The sequence below is a fragment of the Erythrolamprus reginae genome, chromosome 9, assembly GCF_031021105.1.
Source record: "Erythrolamprus reginae isolate rEryReg1 chromosome 9, rEryReg1.hap1, whole genome shotgun sequence".
Taxonomy (NCBI): Eukaryota; Metazoa; Chordata; class Lepidosauria; order Squamata; family Dipsadidae; genus Erythrolamprus; species Erythrolamprus reginae.
In genome coordinates, this window is record NC_091958.1 from 26,538,426 (window position 1) to 26,552,877 (window position 14,452).

Consider the following 14,452-nt stretch of genomic DNA (forward strand, 5'->3'; position numbering starts at 1 on the left):
CCCCATTCAGCATGGATCTTCTTAGGTTCTTATGGGTCTCTGGGAGCTTGCAATCCCAAGCACAAAGGCCCATGGAGTCCTCTTGTCTTTGGAACTACAGTTCCTGAGGAGACTTGCTTGCATGGGCAGGCAAACTCAAGCATGGAGCCCAATCCCAGCCATTTACACTGGGCTCCCCCTTGCAGGATGCCCTCTGGACCTTCAAGCAAGACTTGGGCCTTACCAGCCCCTGGTTGTTCCTCTGCTTCAATCCTTTTGTGGGACCTCTTAGTGTGCAGCGAACAATATAGTATACATTTCCTATAGATACCCCATAGATATGTATGATATACTGTATATATCTATATACACTGTCTATCATCTATTATATTTTATATTGTTCAATGAACAGAGGGGTCTGAAGGAAGGATTTAAGCAGAGGAAAAACCCTGGACTTGTAATGCCGAAGGGTTAAACAGTAAACCATAGAAAATCCAATGAAAATTACCCCAAAATGACATGATCCCAAATGTTTTGATGGGAAACCATCCACGGCCTTCCATCAACCAGAGTTTTAAGGATGACCCTCCATCGTGTGTCTAACAGATGGGTTTTTGTGGTCAGCCAAATGGCCTTGGCTTTCCATCTGGGGCACAGAGGCCGGCTCTCCCTTGCTGTTACCCTCCTGGGCAGAATCACTACCCTATTTATGGAGGAGAAACGGTGACATTCTTGCAGCTTCAGGGGAAGACCTTCCACCCCGTCCTTTGCCAGAGGTCTATAGGACGATGGCTAGGAGGGGCGCTTTCCTTTTCAGTACACAGGAATCACTAGAAAGAGATTTCTCAGTTCATCTCCTTAACTATAAACAACAAATCATCCCGTAAAAAATGAATTTGGCTTGCTTAGATTTATTTTCTGTGGTTACTCATCTCAAGGGAGCAGATGGATGACGAACAAAATTAAAATCAATTAAAAGCATTCCAACAAAGGATATAAAATTTTAAATATGTAGCAGCTGAAGTGTCAAACACTACCGACAGATGGGCTCCTTCATACAACTGGGGTCCCATGTCCAGATACAAAACAGATACAAAAGTTCTTGGTGCTTTGCTTTTCTATTAAAATAATCTTTCCTGGGTTCTAGACGTTATTTGGAAAGGAAATAACACTTGTACTGCCTCCAGGGCAGATTTCCCAATATATTCCATTTTTTTAAAAAAAATAAATACTGTACACTCTTTTGCCAAGAGTCAGAACTCCCTCATTCTATTTATCTGTTGCAACACCCCTTAGGCCAGACGTGAGGCACTGAATTTGCCCAAGAATTGTAGGCCTAGGCTAGGTTTTAAACTGGGCTCCTGTGGGTGCATGCAGTGCAAATGTTAAGCATCAGAATGGGGGAATTGGATGGGCAAAATGCCAGCTCTGTTGAAAGCAGCATCTCAAGAACAGCATACATTGAATAAGACAGTTGTTGCAGAGCAAGGAGGCTTCTGTCAAGAAGAAAAGTATCTGGATATTAATTCTACAGATCCCTAGAGTGCAGGCAGCACATCTGTTTCTGCCTCCACCCCAGGGGTGAAATGCTACCACTAGACATACCGATAGTGGTGGCCACTGGTGATTTGGACATTTTATTTTTTTAATCCTGTGCATGTGCAAAGCCTGCCCATGCGCAGAGTGTGAAAAAGCATGAGGGACAATGGGATGTGAACATGCACACAAATTATGTGCTTCTAAACTGGTAGGTAAGTAAATTTCACCACTGCCCCACGCATCCTTTTCCTGTTTTCACAGTTGGAGAGTAAGAATGTGTCTCACGTGGGAGGGGGCTTGTCCCAAACTGATGCCAAGACCAACATTTGGTAGCTTGCAGAAGGCACATATGCCATTATGCAGGCTCAGAGTCCTGGTGTTTCTGCAGTACTGTATCTGAAATGGCGCCTTTTCTAGGTCAGATCGGGGCAATATGCAGAGGTGGGCTGCTCAGGTGGAACGGTGACGTGCTCGCCCCCATGGCTCTGAGTGCTAGCAGAGTCCAGCGCAATCATGCTACTGCACCTGGGCAGCATGTGGCGCACCTGCATGTCCGCACGCGATTTCACTCCCTGCCCAAGTGCAGTAGCAGAATGGCGCTGGACTCCGCTAGCAATCAGCCACGGGGGCGAGCACACATCACCATTCCACCTTAGCAGCCCACCTCTGGCAATATGTCTATCAATACAATTCCAAGGTTGAAGTATGCACAGTTAACGTAGCAGCCTCGGGTGGATGTTTCTGCAATCAAGAAACAAGCCAGGAATAGAACATCAAAAATCTGGTAGACTCCAGAGTTACTCAGTGTTTCCCAACATTGGCAACTTGGAGATATCTGGACTTCAACATTTGCTGGCTGTGGAATTCTGGGAGTTGAAGTCCAAATATCTTCAAGTTGCCAAGGTTGGGAAACACTGCCGTAGATGACACACACTTAAAACAATTTGAAATACAAAGCCTGAAATGCTACTATTCTGCAGAGCTGCTCCTTTGGAGAAAACAGCCTCGTTTAGGGCACCTGCAGGACAGGAAATGCCAGGAGTGTAAGTGCAAGGACCAGTCATGAATAACTATTTTTGGTGCCATCCTATCTTTGAACACTCACTAAACTAATGCTTGTAAGATAAGGACCATCTGTAAACTGTTGAGGGCCTTACATGGATGCAGCCGATGGCCTCACCGTTTTCACTGGGTTTGCATCTGCTGAGCAGGGTCCCATTCCTGGGTCGCTCTGGAGAGCCGTCTTTGGGCCTTGGATGTTCACACACACACAGAAACAAACACACGGAGCTGCTTTGGCTTTGTGGCAGAAATGCCTGTGTGAGCTCCAAATGAGAACAAGGCCTTCTTAGTCCCCCCAATTTCCCATGTGCTGAAAGAAAGAGGCCGGCTTTTATAGGTTGGTGAGATCCGAGTTTGTTTCGGGAGGTGCTTTGATGCTGGGGATGCTCTTTGCATCAGACCTCGTGGGGAGGGGTTGGGGGGGCAGGAGAAACGACCCAGCCGGCGGCCTTCCCCCTTTGCAACCTTGAGACTTAAAGCCAGGGGTGGGCAGCAGGCAGGACGGGGTGGAACACAGTTCCAGCGGCGGAAATGAAGATGCGTGTGCAGCTCCAGCTGATCGGCAGCTGTCACTTCCTGGATTACTGGTCTTGGCTTGGCTCTCTTTTTCCCCCCTGCTGCTGTGTCTGCTCTCCTTGCTTTTTTCCTCTTTCCTCCTTCCTGGCCTCGGATGAGCTCCCCTCTCTCCTGCCCGGCTCCCCTCCAGACTCACGCGGCCACCTCCCACCTGAGGTGCAAGCAGAAGGCATGGGTGGAAGTGGCGCTGGCAGCATTTATGCTTCTGGCAGCACCCCTTCCCCTAGCTACCCAGCCTGAGGCGTGGGGGCGACCCAGGAAGGAGAGTGCAGGAAACGCAAAACAAATTGTCACCCTAGCGAGCGACACTGGTAAGCTTGTAAGTCGAGGACTTGAGTTCACCTGAACGATGGTGATCATTCTAGCCACTCCCACCTGGTCACATGGCCAGCCAGCCAGCCACTCCTATCCAGTCACATGACCATTAAGCCACATCCACAAAGTAAGCCACACCCACAGTATGGCAGTAAAAATTTAGGCTGCTTAAAGCACAAGGTCGAAAACATGATTTGTCTGCCTGGGAGATGCCTTCCTCGGCCACGTCTCCTGGAGGCAGCTAGAAGCTTTTATTGTTTCTGCAGGTTCCAAAGCAGGCGCCGGGCCTCCTCCTCACGGCTCCTTAGTGCCAGGGCTCAAGGTAGTGAGAGCGGCTGAAAGGAAGAAGGACACAGGTTGGCTCCACATCTGCTAGGGCGGGGGTCCCCAACCACCGGGCCGTGGACCAGTACCGGGCCGCGGGGCACGTTGCACCGGGCCGTGGAGTCAGCAGCTGCCGGCCCTCATGCCGCCACCCCCTCCCTCCAGCACTTCGCCTCCCGCCGGGCAAGAGGCCTCGGGAGGCAGGTTCTGCCGGCCACAGGACGATGGATGGAACAGAGGGGCGGGAAGGACCGAGAGGCTCAAGCCTCTTTTGGCTTCTGCCGCGGGGCGCTTTTGCGTTTTTGGCTGGGGGGAGGCAGGAGGGCCAGCCTGACCCCTCTCTCCAGCGCTTAGCTCCCGCTGGGCAAGAGGGCTTGGGAGGCAGGTTCTGCCCGCCACAGGACGATGGCGGGAAAGAGGGGCGGGGAGGACCAGCACCCCCATGCTTAATCCCGCCCCCAACCACGCCCCTTTCCGCCCCCACTGGGCCAGAGAAAAATTGTCTTGCTGAAACCGGTCCCTGGTGGAAAAAACGTTGGGGACCACTGTGCTAGGGCTCCTTGAGGATCTTCCCCATGGATCCCTCCCCAGGCTGGAGACGGCCCTGGCTACTCTGGGATCACTGCAGAAGAGTCCGAGGAGGGAATGACGGGGGAGCAGGTGATTCTCCATGTGGGAACCATCCACTCTGAGATTCTCCCGGGCAGGCAGCCTCCTCGGGGTGGCACATTCTGTCAGAAATAAGTCCATTTCTGAAGGTAATATCAGAATGCAAGGCAGTGGTTTGTAACCTTGGGAGAGGCTGATGTGAGCCATAATCAGCATGTAATCATGGGTTTGCTAATTGTGCTGCAACCTGATTGGCTGTATCCTATATAAGGAGGGACACCCTTGCATGGGTGTGGTTTCTTACAGAGTGGTTTGTTATAGTAGTGAGGGGTTTGTAGTTTAGTGGTTAGTGCTTAGTGGTTGCAGTGGTGGATATTGTAAGAGTTATATGAAAGTATTGTATAATAGTTTATTTAGAGCAGTTTAATAAAAGAAGTAAATAATATATTTTTACAAGAAAGCCTGCTGCTGTATAGTGGTTAACCATGGCTACTTGGTGGGTTAACTTCCATGTTTGCAAAACTCTCTCTGCCCAACAGGTTATGGGCCAAGTAGCTCTGTCCAACACATTCCTTTGAACAGCCTGGAGGATGAACGTTCTCCACAGCAGCCCAGCCTGCGACCCTGACATTTTTTGCACTCTCTTGCTGTCAAACATTGTGGCTACTCCATCACTGGAGGTTTTTAAGAAGAGACTGGAGAGTCACTTGTCTGAAATGGAAGAGGGTTAGAGTTGAAAGGGACCCTGCAGGTCATCAAGTGCAACCCCCTGCTCAAGCAGGAAATCCTACACCTCCCCAGCCAGATGGCAGTCCAATCTCCTCTTGAATATGTTGTGGCACTCACAACCTCACAATTCTTGCAACTCTCCAGCCACCTCCTCTAAGAACCAATTCCACCTGGGGCTGTGGAGCAGTGATGGGCTCCTATGGGTACGTCAGGTAGGCAGAAAAATGTTGATTTTTTTTCTTTTTCCCCCTTCTGGGCTCTGGGTATGTTTTCCCTATTGCAGTAAATGAGGTTGAATGAACATAATTTTAGAAGAGCTGTGTGTGTGTGTGTGTGTGTGTTGTACATACACATAGTTTATATGACAATGTATATTTTTGTGTGCCTGTGTGTGATATGTATGTACACATATGGCATATATACATTGAATTAAAGAGTATATTTTGGATATTCAGTAACAGTAAGGGAAATTGGATCTCTTTGAGGGGGGGCCAGGCCAGGCACCCTAACCCAAAACCTTGACACGAGTGATGTCAAGATGGCCACCTTTAAGCCAGTCACATGATCTTTAAGCCACCCCTGATCACATGATCAAGTCACTCCCACCTGGTCACATGGCTAGCAAGTCACACTCACAAAATAAGCCACGCCCACAGTGTGATAGTAAAAAAAATTTGAGGCCCTTCCCTGCTGAGGAGAGAGTTGGAGGCCTCCCGCTGCCCGCACTGTTTTTGGTTCCCCTGAAGAGTCCGGTACCTGTAGGCCGTCCCAAAGCTCCTGTAGGTGTTCCTGTAACCAAAGAGCAGAACATCACGTGAGTTGCTGGGAAGTCACAAAGGGGTGTGTGTGTATAGGATGAGCCCCAGGCAAGGGGCAGCGCAAGGGCCATACTTACACGGTGTTGTAAGGAAGAGGTTTCGGTCCGTATCGATCCAGGCTGGGATTCTGATTGAGGCAATACTAGCAGGAAAAAAACCAGAAAAAGGGCTGTGAGAAAAAATGGAAAAATTGACCCCTCACATCCTGGACATAAATTGTTTCAACTACTACCCTCAAAATTTATTTATTTTTATTTATTTAATTGGATTTATATGCCGAAGACTCAGGGTGGCTTACAATAACAACAACAACAACAACAACAACAACAACAACAACAAAATACAATATAATCATCTAAATCCAATTAATTTAAAAAACTACGTGTGCTCATTTATAAAACCCAGTATTGTTAAAAAGACCACTTATACCCACTCACACAACAACCATACATAACATTCAACATTCAATGCTGCTACGGAGCACTGCACACCAAGACAACCAGACACAATTCCCCAAATGCCATCACTTTGCTTAACAAATAACTCCCTCAATACTGTCAAACTATTTACTAAGTCTGCACTACTATTACTACTAGTTTTTTCTCATCATTCCTGTCACCCATTTCCTCCCACTTAGGACTGTAGGACTGTAACATGTTGCTTGTATCCTTAAGATTTTTATTAATATTGTTCCCTCGTTGCTTATTTGATCCCTGTGACAATAGTGAAGTGCTTTTTACCTCATGATTCTTCTCAAATGTATATTTTCCTTTATGCACTAAAGACAAATGGCCCATTCTTTGTCAAGTGGACCAGGTGTCCACTTGACTGATTTTTGTAGCCTTATTTGAAAAGAAACCATCACAAAAACAACATATATGATAGGAAAAAAACATGCTCTTTCTAATGAAATAAAAATGAAGATGATTGAAGGTGAGAAAACAGCTCTCTTTCCTCACCTTCAATCATCTTCATTAGAAAGAGCATATTTGGCCAATAAAGAATTCTATTCTATTCTATTCAACTCAACTCAACTCTATTCCATTCTATTCCACTCTACTCTGTATTTTTTAAAAAAATGTGCATTGTACTTTTCTGCCACAAATTAATAGTATAAACTCAGTCTATTCTGATAAAGAGTAGATTGAAAAATGTAATTTTGATTACAAAATAAAAATGTCCAATTAAAATATTAGGATCTAAACGTTGGAGTCGTGTCCACATAGAGCTGGGGTGGTGCAGCGGGTAGAGTGCTCTACTGTAGGCCACTGAAGCTGACTGTAGATCTGAAGGTCAGCGGTTCAAATCTCATCACTGGCTCAAGGTTGATTCAGCCTTCCATCCTTCCGAGGTGGGTCAAATGAGGGCCTGGATTGTGAGGGCAATTGGCTGGCTCTGTTAAAAAGTGCTATTGGTAACATGTTGTAAGCCGCCCTGAGTCTAAGGAGAAGGGCCACATAAAAATCAAATAAATAAATAAATTGTGGTCTTGGCAATTCTTTGGCTAACAGAGCCCTTTCCTGGCCAACAAAACAAACCGAGACTAGAGGAAATAATTACACTACTATCCCCACTGTTCTTAAGGAATTGAGGGTCCAAAAGTGGGATTGAAAACCAAACCTCCTTTTTCCAAGCTTGCCACAAACCACTTTGCGATCAATTGCCTCAATCGCAATCAAGTTGCATTCCCCTGACAGAGGTGCCCTTTGCCCTTTAAAAATTGTCTTTTGAACACCCTCCTCACACAAGGAGAACTTCTTGCTTACCCTCCAGGTTTGAGTGACGTCTGGTTTTAAGTATCTGACGGCATAACAGCTGAAGCCAAGAACTGAGAATGATGAAGAGGACAGGAGAGGAGAGGAAAAAGGAAAGGAAAAGAAAGGGAAGGAAGGGAAAAAAGAAAAGGAAAATGAAAGAAGGAAAGGATAAAAAGAAGGAAAAGAAAAGGAAGAAGGAAAGAAGAGGAGAGGAAAGGAGGAAAAGAAGGAAAAGAAGAAAGAATGAAAGGAAACGAAAGGAAAGGAGAAAAGAAAGGAAAAGGAAAGGAAAGGAGAAAAAGAATGAAAAGAGGGAAAGGAAAGAAGAAAGGATAAAAGGAAGGAAAAGAAGAAAGAAGGAAAGGAAAGGGGGAAAAGAAAGGAAAAGAAGGAAAGGAAAAGAAAATGAAAGGAATGAAAAGAATGAAAAGAAAAGAAGGAAAGGAAAGGCGGAAAAGAAGCAAAAGAAAAGAAGGAAAGGGGAAAAAGAAAGGAAAGGAAAAGAAGGAAAGGAAAAGAAAAAGACCAATATAAGGAGAATATCTGTCGCTCAGGGTTGAGGAGTCCCTGCCACTCTTTGAGATTGCAGACATTTCATTACACAAACTAGGGAACAGCATCAGTGCTAGTGGGTGTTTAGTAGTGTTGGCAAGTAGGGGAAAGGCGCCCCCTGGTGGAGGAACCTAGACACAGCCCAGCCACGCCCTCCCCTGGCTCAGAAAGGTGGGGACGGGGGTGGGGGCTCTCCCTGCCAGGCGCCCTTGACCCAAGAGAGCCGAGCTTGGCTCAGAAACCAGGGTTGCAGTCGCCTGCTAGGTCCCCTCCCGCACCCCCCACCCCCCCACAAGGAGGGCGAAGAGTTGGGGGAGGGTCCCAATGGTGAGGGAGGAGGGAAGCACAGCAGCCGGTCATGGGGGGTGGGGGGGCAGGAGAAGGGGCTGCCTCACCCATCTGCTCTCAACGGAGCCTCAGAGGGGCGGGGCGGGGCGAGGATGGGCGCGAGGGGAAGGTGGGCGAAGAGGTGGGCGGAGCGAGGGGGAAGGGTGGGCCGGGCTCCAGACGACTTTTTCCGCCTCGTTCCCGCCCAGGAAAGAGCCTCGGAATCCGGGCAGGATTTGGCGTCCCGAAGCCTCTCCGCGTCCCTGGCGGAAGGTTGCTCGGAGCTTCCTCGCCCGCCCGCCCTACCTTTGCCGTCGCGGCCGGGCAGCGGCATCTCGCGGGCCTCGGAGACGAAGCGGGACCAGTCCTGCAGGGCGCGCGTATAGCTGGGCCACTCCTCCTGGTTGATGCTGGGAGGCAGCGGCGCCAGCTTCCCCGCCCGGTACTGGCCGACCAGCGACCTACGCAGCTCCGACATGCCCTGCCGGAGAGAGAGGGAAGTCGGGCGGCTGCAGCAGAGCTCCCGGGGATGCGCGGGAGGGGGAAGCCCCACGGTCCGCCCGCCCGGCCCCTCCGTCGACGCGGGGCTTCCCCCGGCAGGTGGCAGCCTCGAGCGCATGGGGAAAACGCGCTCCGAGGCGCTGAGAGCAGAAAACCGACGACGCGGCCGGGGCAGCGGCGTTGCTCTCCGGGCCAGGCTTCTTCGCCCTCCCGACCCACCGGGCAGGACTCACCGGGGACGGGACGGACATGCTGGGCATTCCGCCCACGGTGAAGGTCGCCCTCTGGAAGTCCTCTGCGGAAGAAGAGCCGAGAGGAGAAGGGGCGGGTTGGGGCTCTGGGAAGGACGCCCCAAGACCCCCGGCTGCTTCCCCCGAGGGGGCCTTGGAGGCCTGGCCCCAGAGGGGGGCTGCTCAGCGGGAATGGGGACGTGTGCTCTCCCCTTCGGGGCTCTGATGGCTGGCGGAGTCCAGCGCAATTCTGCCACTGCACCTGGGCAGGTAGTGAAATTACACGCGGACACGCATGGGCGCTCTTGCCATACCTGCCTGTCCACATGTGATTTCACTCCCAGCCCAGGTGTAGTAGCACAATTGCACTGGACTCCACTCGCACTCAGAGCCACGGGGGCGAGCACACATCACCGTCCCACCTTAGCAGTCCACCTCTGCCTGGCCCATTTAGAAAAGAAACCCCCCTCACCCCCCAAAACCCCCCCACAGGTTAGGGGTCCACCAACTCAACTTCTAAGCCTTGACCCCCCCCCCTTGAAAGAAGGTCCCATCAAACCCTCTGGGAGATCCGGTCCAGTTGCTGGGCTGGAGCAAAAGCCCCAGTTCTACAAGCCTGGAGACTCAGAAGGTACAGCCCCCCCTCCATTGCCAGCCCTCTTCCTGGAGAGTCCGGCCGGGCCGATACCTTTGCAGCAGGTGGTGCTGGTCCTGGAGTGCTGGTCAGTGAGCCTGTTGGCCACCGTGTCCATGTCCATGCGCCTCAGCGTCGGCAGGCAGGGGTGGTAGAGGTTGTCCTTCACTCCGGCTAACATGGTCTTCCTGGGCTCCAGTGGGATGAGGACGGCGGGAGCTGCGTAGACGGGGCTGGCATCTGGGGGCCAGGGGACCAAGTCCAGCGCCTGGGCCATGTTCTATCCCGGGCCTACACCGCTTGAAAACAAAGGAGGAATCCAATGCATTGGTGTTTTCCAATCAGCCTTTTTATATGTAAAGTCCCATTTTTACAAGCCAAAGTCATGCATGAGATAATCTTGGCAAGTTTCTCAGCGAGGGTAATTAAGAGATATCAGTTCTGTGGGGAGGCTGCCACCAAAGATCATAAGAACCTAAGAAGAGCCCTGCTGAATTGGGCCAAAGCCCATCAAGTAGCATTGTGTCTCCCAGTGGTCCACCAATTGTCCATCGGGATCTTGAGCAGAAAGAGAAGGCCTCCCTTTCCCTCGACCCCCAACAAATGGGACCTAAAGGAATCCTTCCTGCCTCAACCAACACAGAGGCGGCACTTGGACATCTGTTTCAAAGAGCAAAGCTACTGGTGCATTCTTTCGTGAGACAAGATGTCTACAATTTCATAGACTTACTAATTACACCTTCCCAGCATCTCAACAGACAGCATGTTTTCTCCAAGGATTTTTAGCAGATGGCTAGCTAACCTGGTTGAGACCTCAAATCATCATCCAACTCCATTGCAAAACATTGTAAGTCCATCCCGAATTACCCGTACGCCACCCTTAAATACCTCTAGGAAGTGGTCAACAATTCCTTAGAATTAACAAACTAAAGACAACTTCCCTTTTCCATACAAGTATTCCTGTCTTTTTCTTAACCTTCCAAAGTGGGCATCTAGCAAAGGCTCCAGATCTTCCTCCTCCTCTAAATCAGACTCTACTGTCATTGACATCTCTGCCACCTCTGGTGGCTCTTCAGGTTCATCCAGGTCTATTTTGCCCTCACTCTCACCCTCTGCATCAGCTGGCAACACCACTGGCCGGACTCATCCTCAGAATCTATCAGTACCAGAGGTGAACAAGGAGCACTCACAACAGGACATTGCTGCAAATTTGGCCAGCCCAAAAGAGAGAAGAGTTATGTTTCCCATGTCCCACCAGGCCATTCTTTCTCCATTTGAGTGCCGCATCGCTCAGGAAGACCGGTTGGAACAGTTCAAGGAACGTTATCCTGGGACGTTTACAAAGTTCTCTGGAACCTCAGCCAGGCCCAGTGACCCCCTCCACTTCCCCACTTCCCTGACAGAGCTGGGAATGGTCTTCCTCCAGGGAGGGGCAAGATGCGGTCCTGGCAGCAGCTCTCGTCAGCCTGGCAGGGCGCCGGTCCTCACTATCACTCTTCCACTGCCTGCAACTTTAGTGATTGGCAGGTTGTGGAAAACTTTCCTGCTGTGAGCTCTGCCTCCTTATCTCAGTGCAATAGTGCTGGAAGGAAGAGCAGGAGGAGGACGGTACTCAGCTACTGCTGCACTGGGGAAAAGGTTACAAGCAGTAGTAGCAGTGGTGGTATTTTTTTCACCCTGGGGACGTTTTGTGCAGGTATATGAAATGGTAATCATGTGCAGGAAACAAAACCTGAACATTGAAATAATGTAATAAAACATGAACATAATGGTGGCCAGGAAAACGATTACACAATGCAGCCAATTTTTTACAAACAATGAAAGAGAAAATGGATGGCAATGATTTACGACTGGAACATTAAGAAAGGAATCTGAAAAGAGATTTTGGCTGCTCAAAAGTAAGCTATTTGAACTAAAGCAATCAAAGCCAGAAATGAAAACCATTGTCATTGCAAAGTGCAAGTTGTGCAAAGAGGCAGAAGAAACAGTAGATTACATATTTACCTCATGCAAGAAATTGCACAGACTGATGATAAACAGCAACGTAACCCATATTGCCAAAATGTTTCACTGGAACATCCATTAAAAATGATCGTGTGCCATTGTGAGAAAATGGAGTTGAAAAAGTGGTCAAAAATGAGGTTAGAATATTATGGGATTTCTCAATACAGAACCATTAAAATCTTTGTATATAGCACACCAGATATAACTCTGGATGAAAAAAAGGAAGTCTGGATAATCGGTGTGGCAACACTAGGGGATAATATAAGAGAAGATGACCAATTGGAGAAGAAAAGGAAGTATCAAGATCCGAAAATTTAAATTGAAAGTTTCTGGCATAAGCCAGCTGTAGTGGTCCCAGTGGTTATCGACACACTAGGTGCCATACCAGAAAATCATGGACAGCAGCTAGACAAAATACGCAACTGACAGCAGGTGAAAGGACATACTGCTTGGATGCATACTCATGCTAAGCTGATCATTATGACATCCTAGGATTCTTGGTAAGAACCTGATGCGTAAGAAGGCCGACACTAGCTAAAGGACTGGCAGCTGTGACTTCACATTATTGTGAGCAGATAACTTTAGAATTCAAAGAGACAACCACCCACCACATAATATCCCAGATGTAACAACTGTTGATAAGAAAGATAAAAAAAGTCAGGATAGTGGACACAGCGGTGCCTGGGCAGAATAAAAGTGGAGAAAATCACAAAGTACAAAGTCCTGCAAATAGAATTAATGTGACAGTGGCAAAAGAAAGCAAAGACAGTAGCAGTAGTGATAGGTCCCAAAACAAGTGGAGTCAGCATTAACAAATTTGCCATCAGTCAATTGCAAAAGGCAGCTTTCTTCAGAATGGCTTACATTCTGTACTAATGTCTGCAATCCACATCTGCCTATCACAGGTCCTTGACAAATACAATTTAAATGTTTGACTGAGTTTCTGAACAACAGCGACAATGACAACAACGACAATAATGATGATACTATAATGTTAAGAGAATTGCTTTCTATATATAGTGGAACCTCTACTTAAGAACTTTTCTAGATAAGAACCGTGTGTTTAAGATTTTTTTGCCTCTTTTTAAGAATCATTTTCTACTTAAGAAACCGAGCCTGGAAAAATTTCTCGGGAAATTTGAGAGCAGCATGAAGGCCCGGCCAGTTTCCTGCCATTCCCCATTTAATCCTGGCCATCTCGGGCTTTTCTGGGCTGCCAGAGAAGCCTTTCAGTGGCGCTCAAGAGGCTTTGGCAGTCCAGAGCAAATGGAGCATTTTCCTTTCTCTGGGCTCTTGGAGAGGGAATAAACCTCTGCCAGCACCCAGAGAAAAGAAACGCTCCCTTCGCTCTGGGCAGTGATTGTCCTCCTCTTCTTCCTCCTCCTCCGCCCACCCAAATTCTAAGCTTTTATTTCTTTCCACACATTATTTGCTTTTACATTGATTCCTATGGGAAAAATTGCTTCTACTTACAAACTTTTCTACTTAAGAACCTGGTCACGGAACGAATTAAGTTCTTAAGTAGAGGTACCACTATATGGTTGTTGTTATTATTAGGCATTTAGAACGACCCTTTCTCTTCCCTGGTCTTCCATTGGCAGGGATGCTGCTTACCCAAATCTTTTGACAGTCACTGCACAGCGTAAACGAGGTCAGGAAGGACCAGGCAGGCCAGACAGCTAGAAAGAAGCAGAGACGGGTGCTCCAGAGGCCTTGATGCCTTGGGGTGGCAATGCCAACCACGGTCCTCTCCAAGTGTGGACCCAACTTTTGCAGAAAAAGTGGAGTCCTGTGCTGTCCCCTCAAGCCCTCACATGCTGGGTGCCAGGTCTGCCTTCCGACCTTTCTGCCTCACTCTCCATAGCAACTTCAGGGAGCCAGGGATTGTTGGTCAAGAGCGCCAGGTCTCCAGGCAACCCCAGACAGGTCACTCCAGGCCTCTGGGCCCCTCCCTTGTCCTTGCAGGAATTTATTTTATTTATTTATTTATTTGTCATGCAAATATAGTAATGTAGTAGGTTTAACATAATATAAGTATAAAGTAGAGCTAGAAAAGACATTAGGACAGGGACGGTAGGAACGAAGGTGCACTTATGCACACCCCTTACAGACCTCTTAGAAAAGGGGAGAGGTCTACTGTAGATAATGGAAGGTTGAAGGTTTTGGGATTGGGGGAGGAAAGAACAGAGTCCGGTAGTGAATTCCAGGCGTTGACCACTCTATTGCTGAAATCATATTTTCTGCAGTCTAGTTTGGAGCGATTTACATTTAGTTTGTATCTATTGCGTGCTCTTGTGGTGTTGTTGTTAAAGGTGAAGTAGTTGCTAACGGAGTACATTGTGATGTATGATTTTATGAACAACGGTTAAATCAGTTCGAAGGCGCCGTAGCTGTAATTTTAAAAAAATGATTATTAACACTTTATTTCTTATAAAATCTATATCGCTTTTAACTCTACCTAAAACCTTCTGGTTCTTCTGCAAGGAATGCATTTTT

At 48.3% G+C, this 14,452-nt stretch overlaps 1 protein-coding gene across 3 annotated transcripts; it reads right to left on the bottom strand.

Moving 5' to 3' along the window:
- Positions 1–870: 870 nt before the first annotated feature.
- SPMIP8 (sperm microtubule inner protein 8) lies at positions 871–13,818 on the bottom strand. Of its 3 annotated transcripts, XM_070760634.1 has the most exons (9): positions 13,571–13,818; positions 11,957–12,022; positions 10,007–10,251; positions 9,322–9,383; positions 8,894–9,068; positions 7,718–7,779; positions 6,029–6,093; positions 5,890–5,922; positions 871–3,806 (listed from the first exon to the last, which is right to left on the bottom strand). In XM_070760634.1, the coding sequence occupies exons 3-9, from the start codon at positions 10,227–10,229 to the stop codon at positions 3,776–3,778; spliced, it is 651 nt and encodes a 216-aa protein (XP_070616735.1). In that variant the 5' UTR covers positions 10,230–10,251; positions 11,957–12,022; positions 13,571–13,818; the 3' UTR covers positions 871–3,775. The 3 variants fall into 3 exon arrangements, with proteins under 3 accessions (XP_070616735.1, XP_070616734.1, XP_070616736.1); XM_070760633.1 differs by lacking the exon at positions 11,957–12,022; XM_070760635.1 differs by lacking the exons at positions 7,718–7,779; positions 11,957–12,022 and having other exon boundaries at positions 3,662–3,806.
- Between the last annotated feature and the right edge of the window lie 634 nt (positions 13,819–14,452).

Excerpts from the sequence above, each read along its gene's own strand:
- SPMIP8 (XM_070760633.1), bottom strand. The coding sequence starts at position 10,229 with ATGGCCCAGGCGCTGGACTTGGTCCCCTGGCCCCCAGATGCCAGCCCC. Across the intron at positions 9,069-9,321 it reads GCATGTCCGTCCCGTCCCCG|GGCATGTCGGAGCTGCGTAG; the intron begins GTGAGTCCTGCC and ends TCTCTCCGGCAG. Across the intron at positions 6,094-7,717 it reads ACGTCACTCAAACCTGGAGG|TATTGCCTCAATCAGAATCC; the intron begins GTAAGCAAGAAG and ends TTTTCCTGCTAG.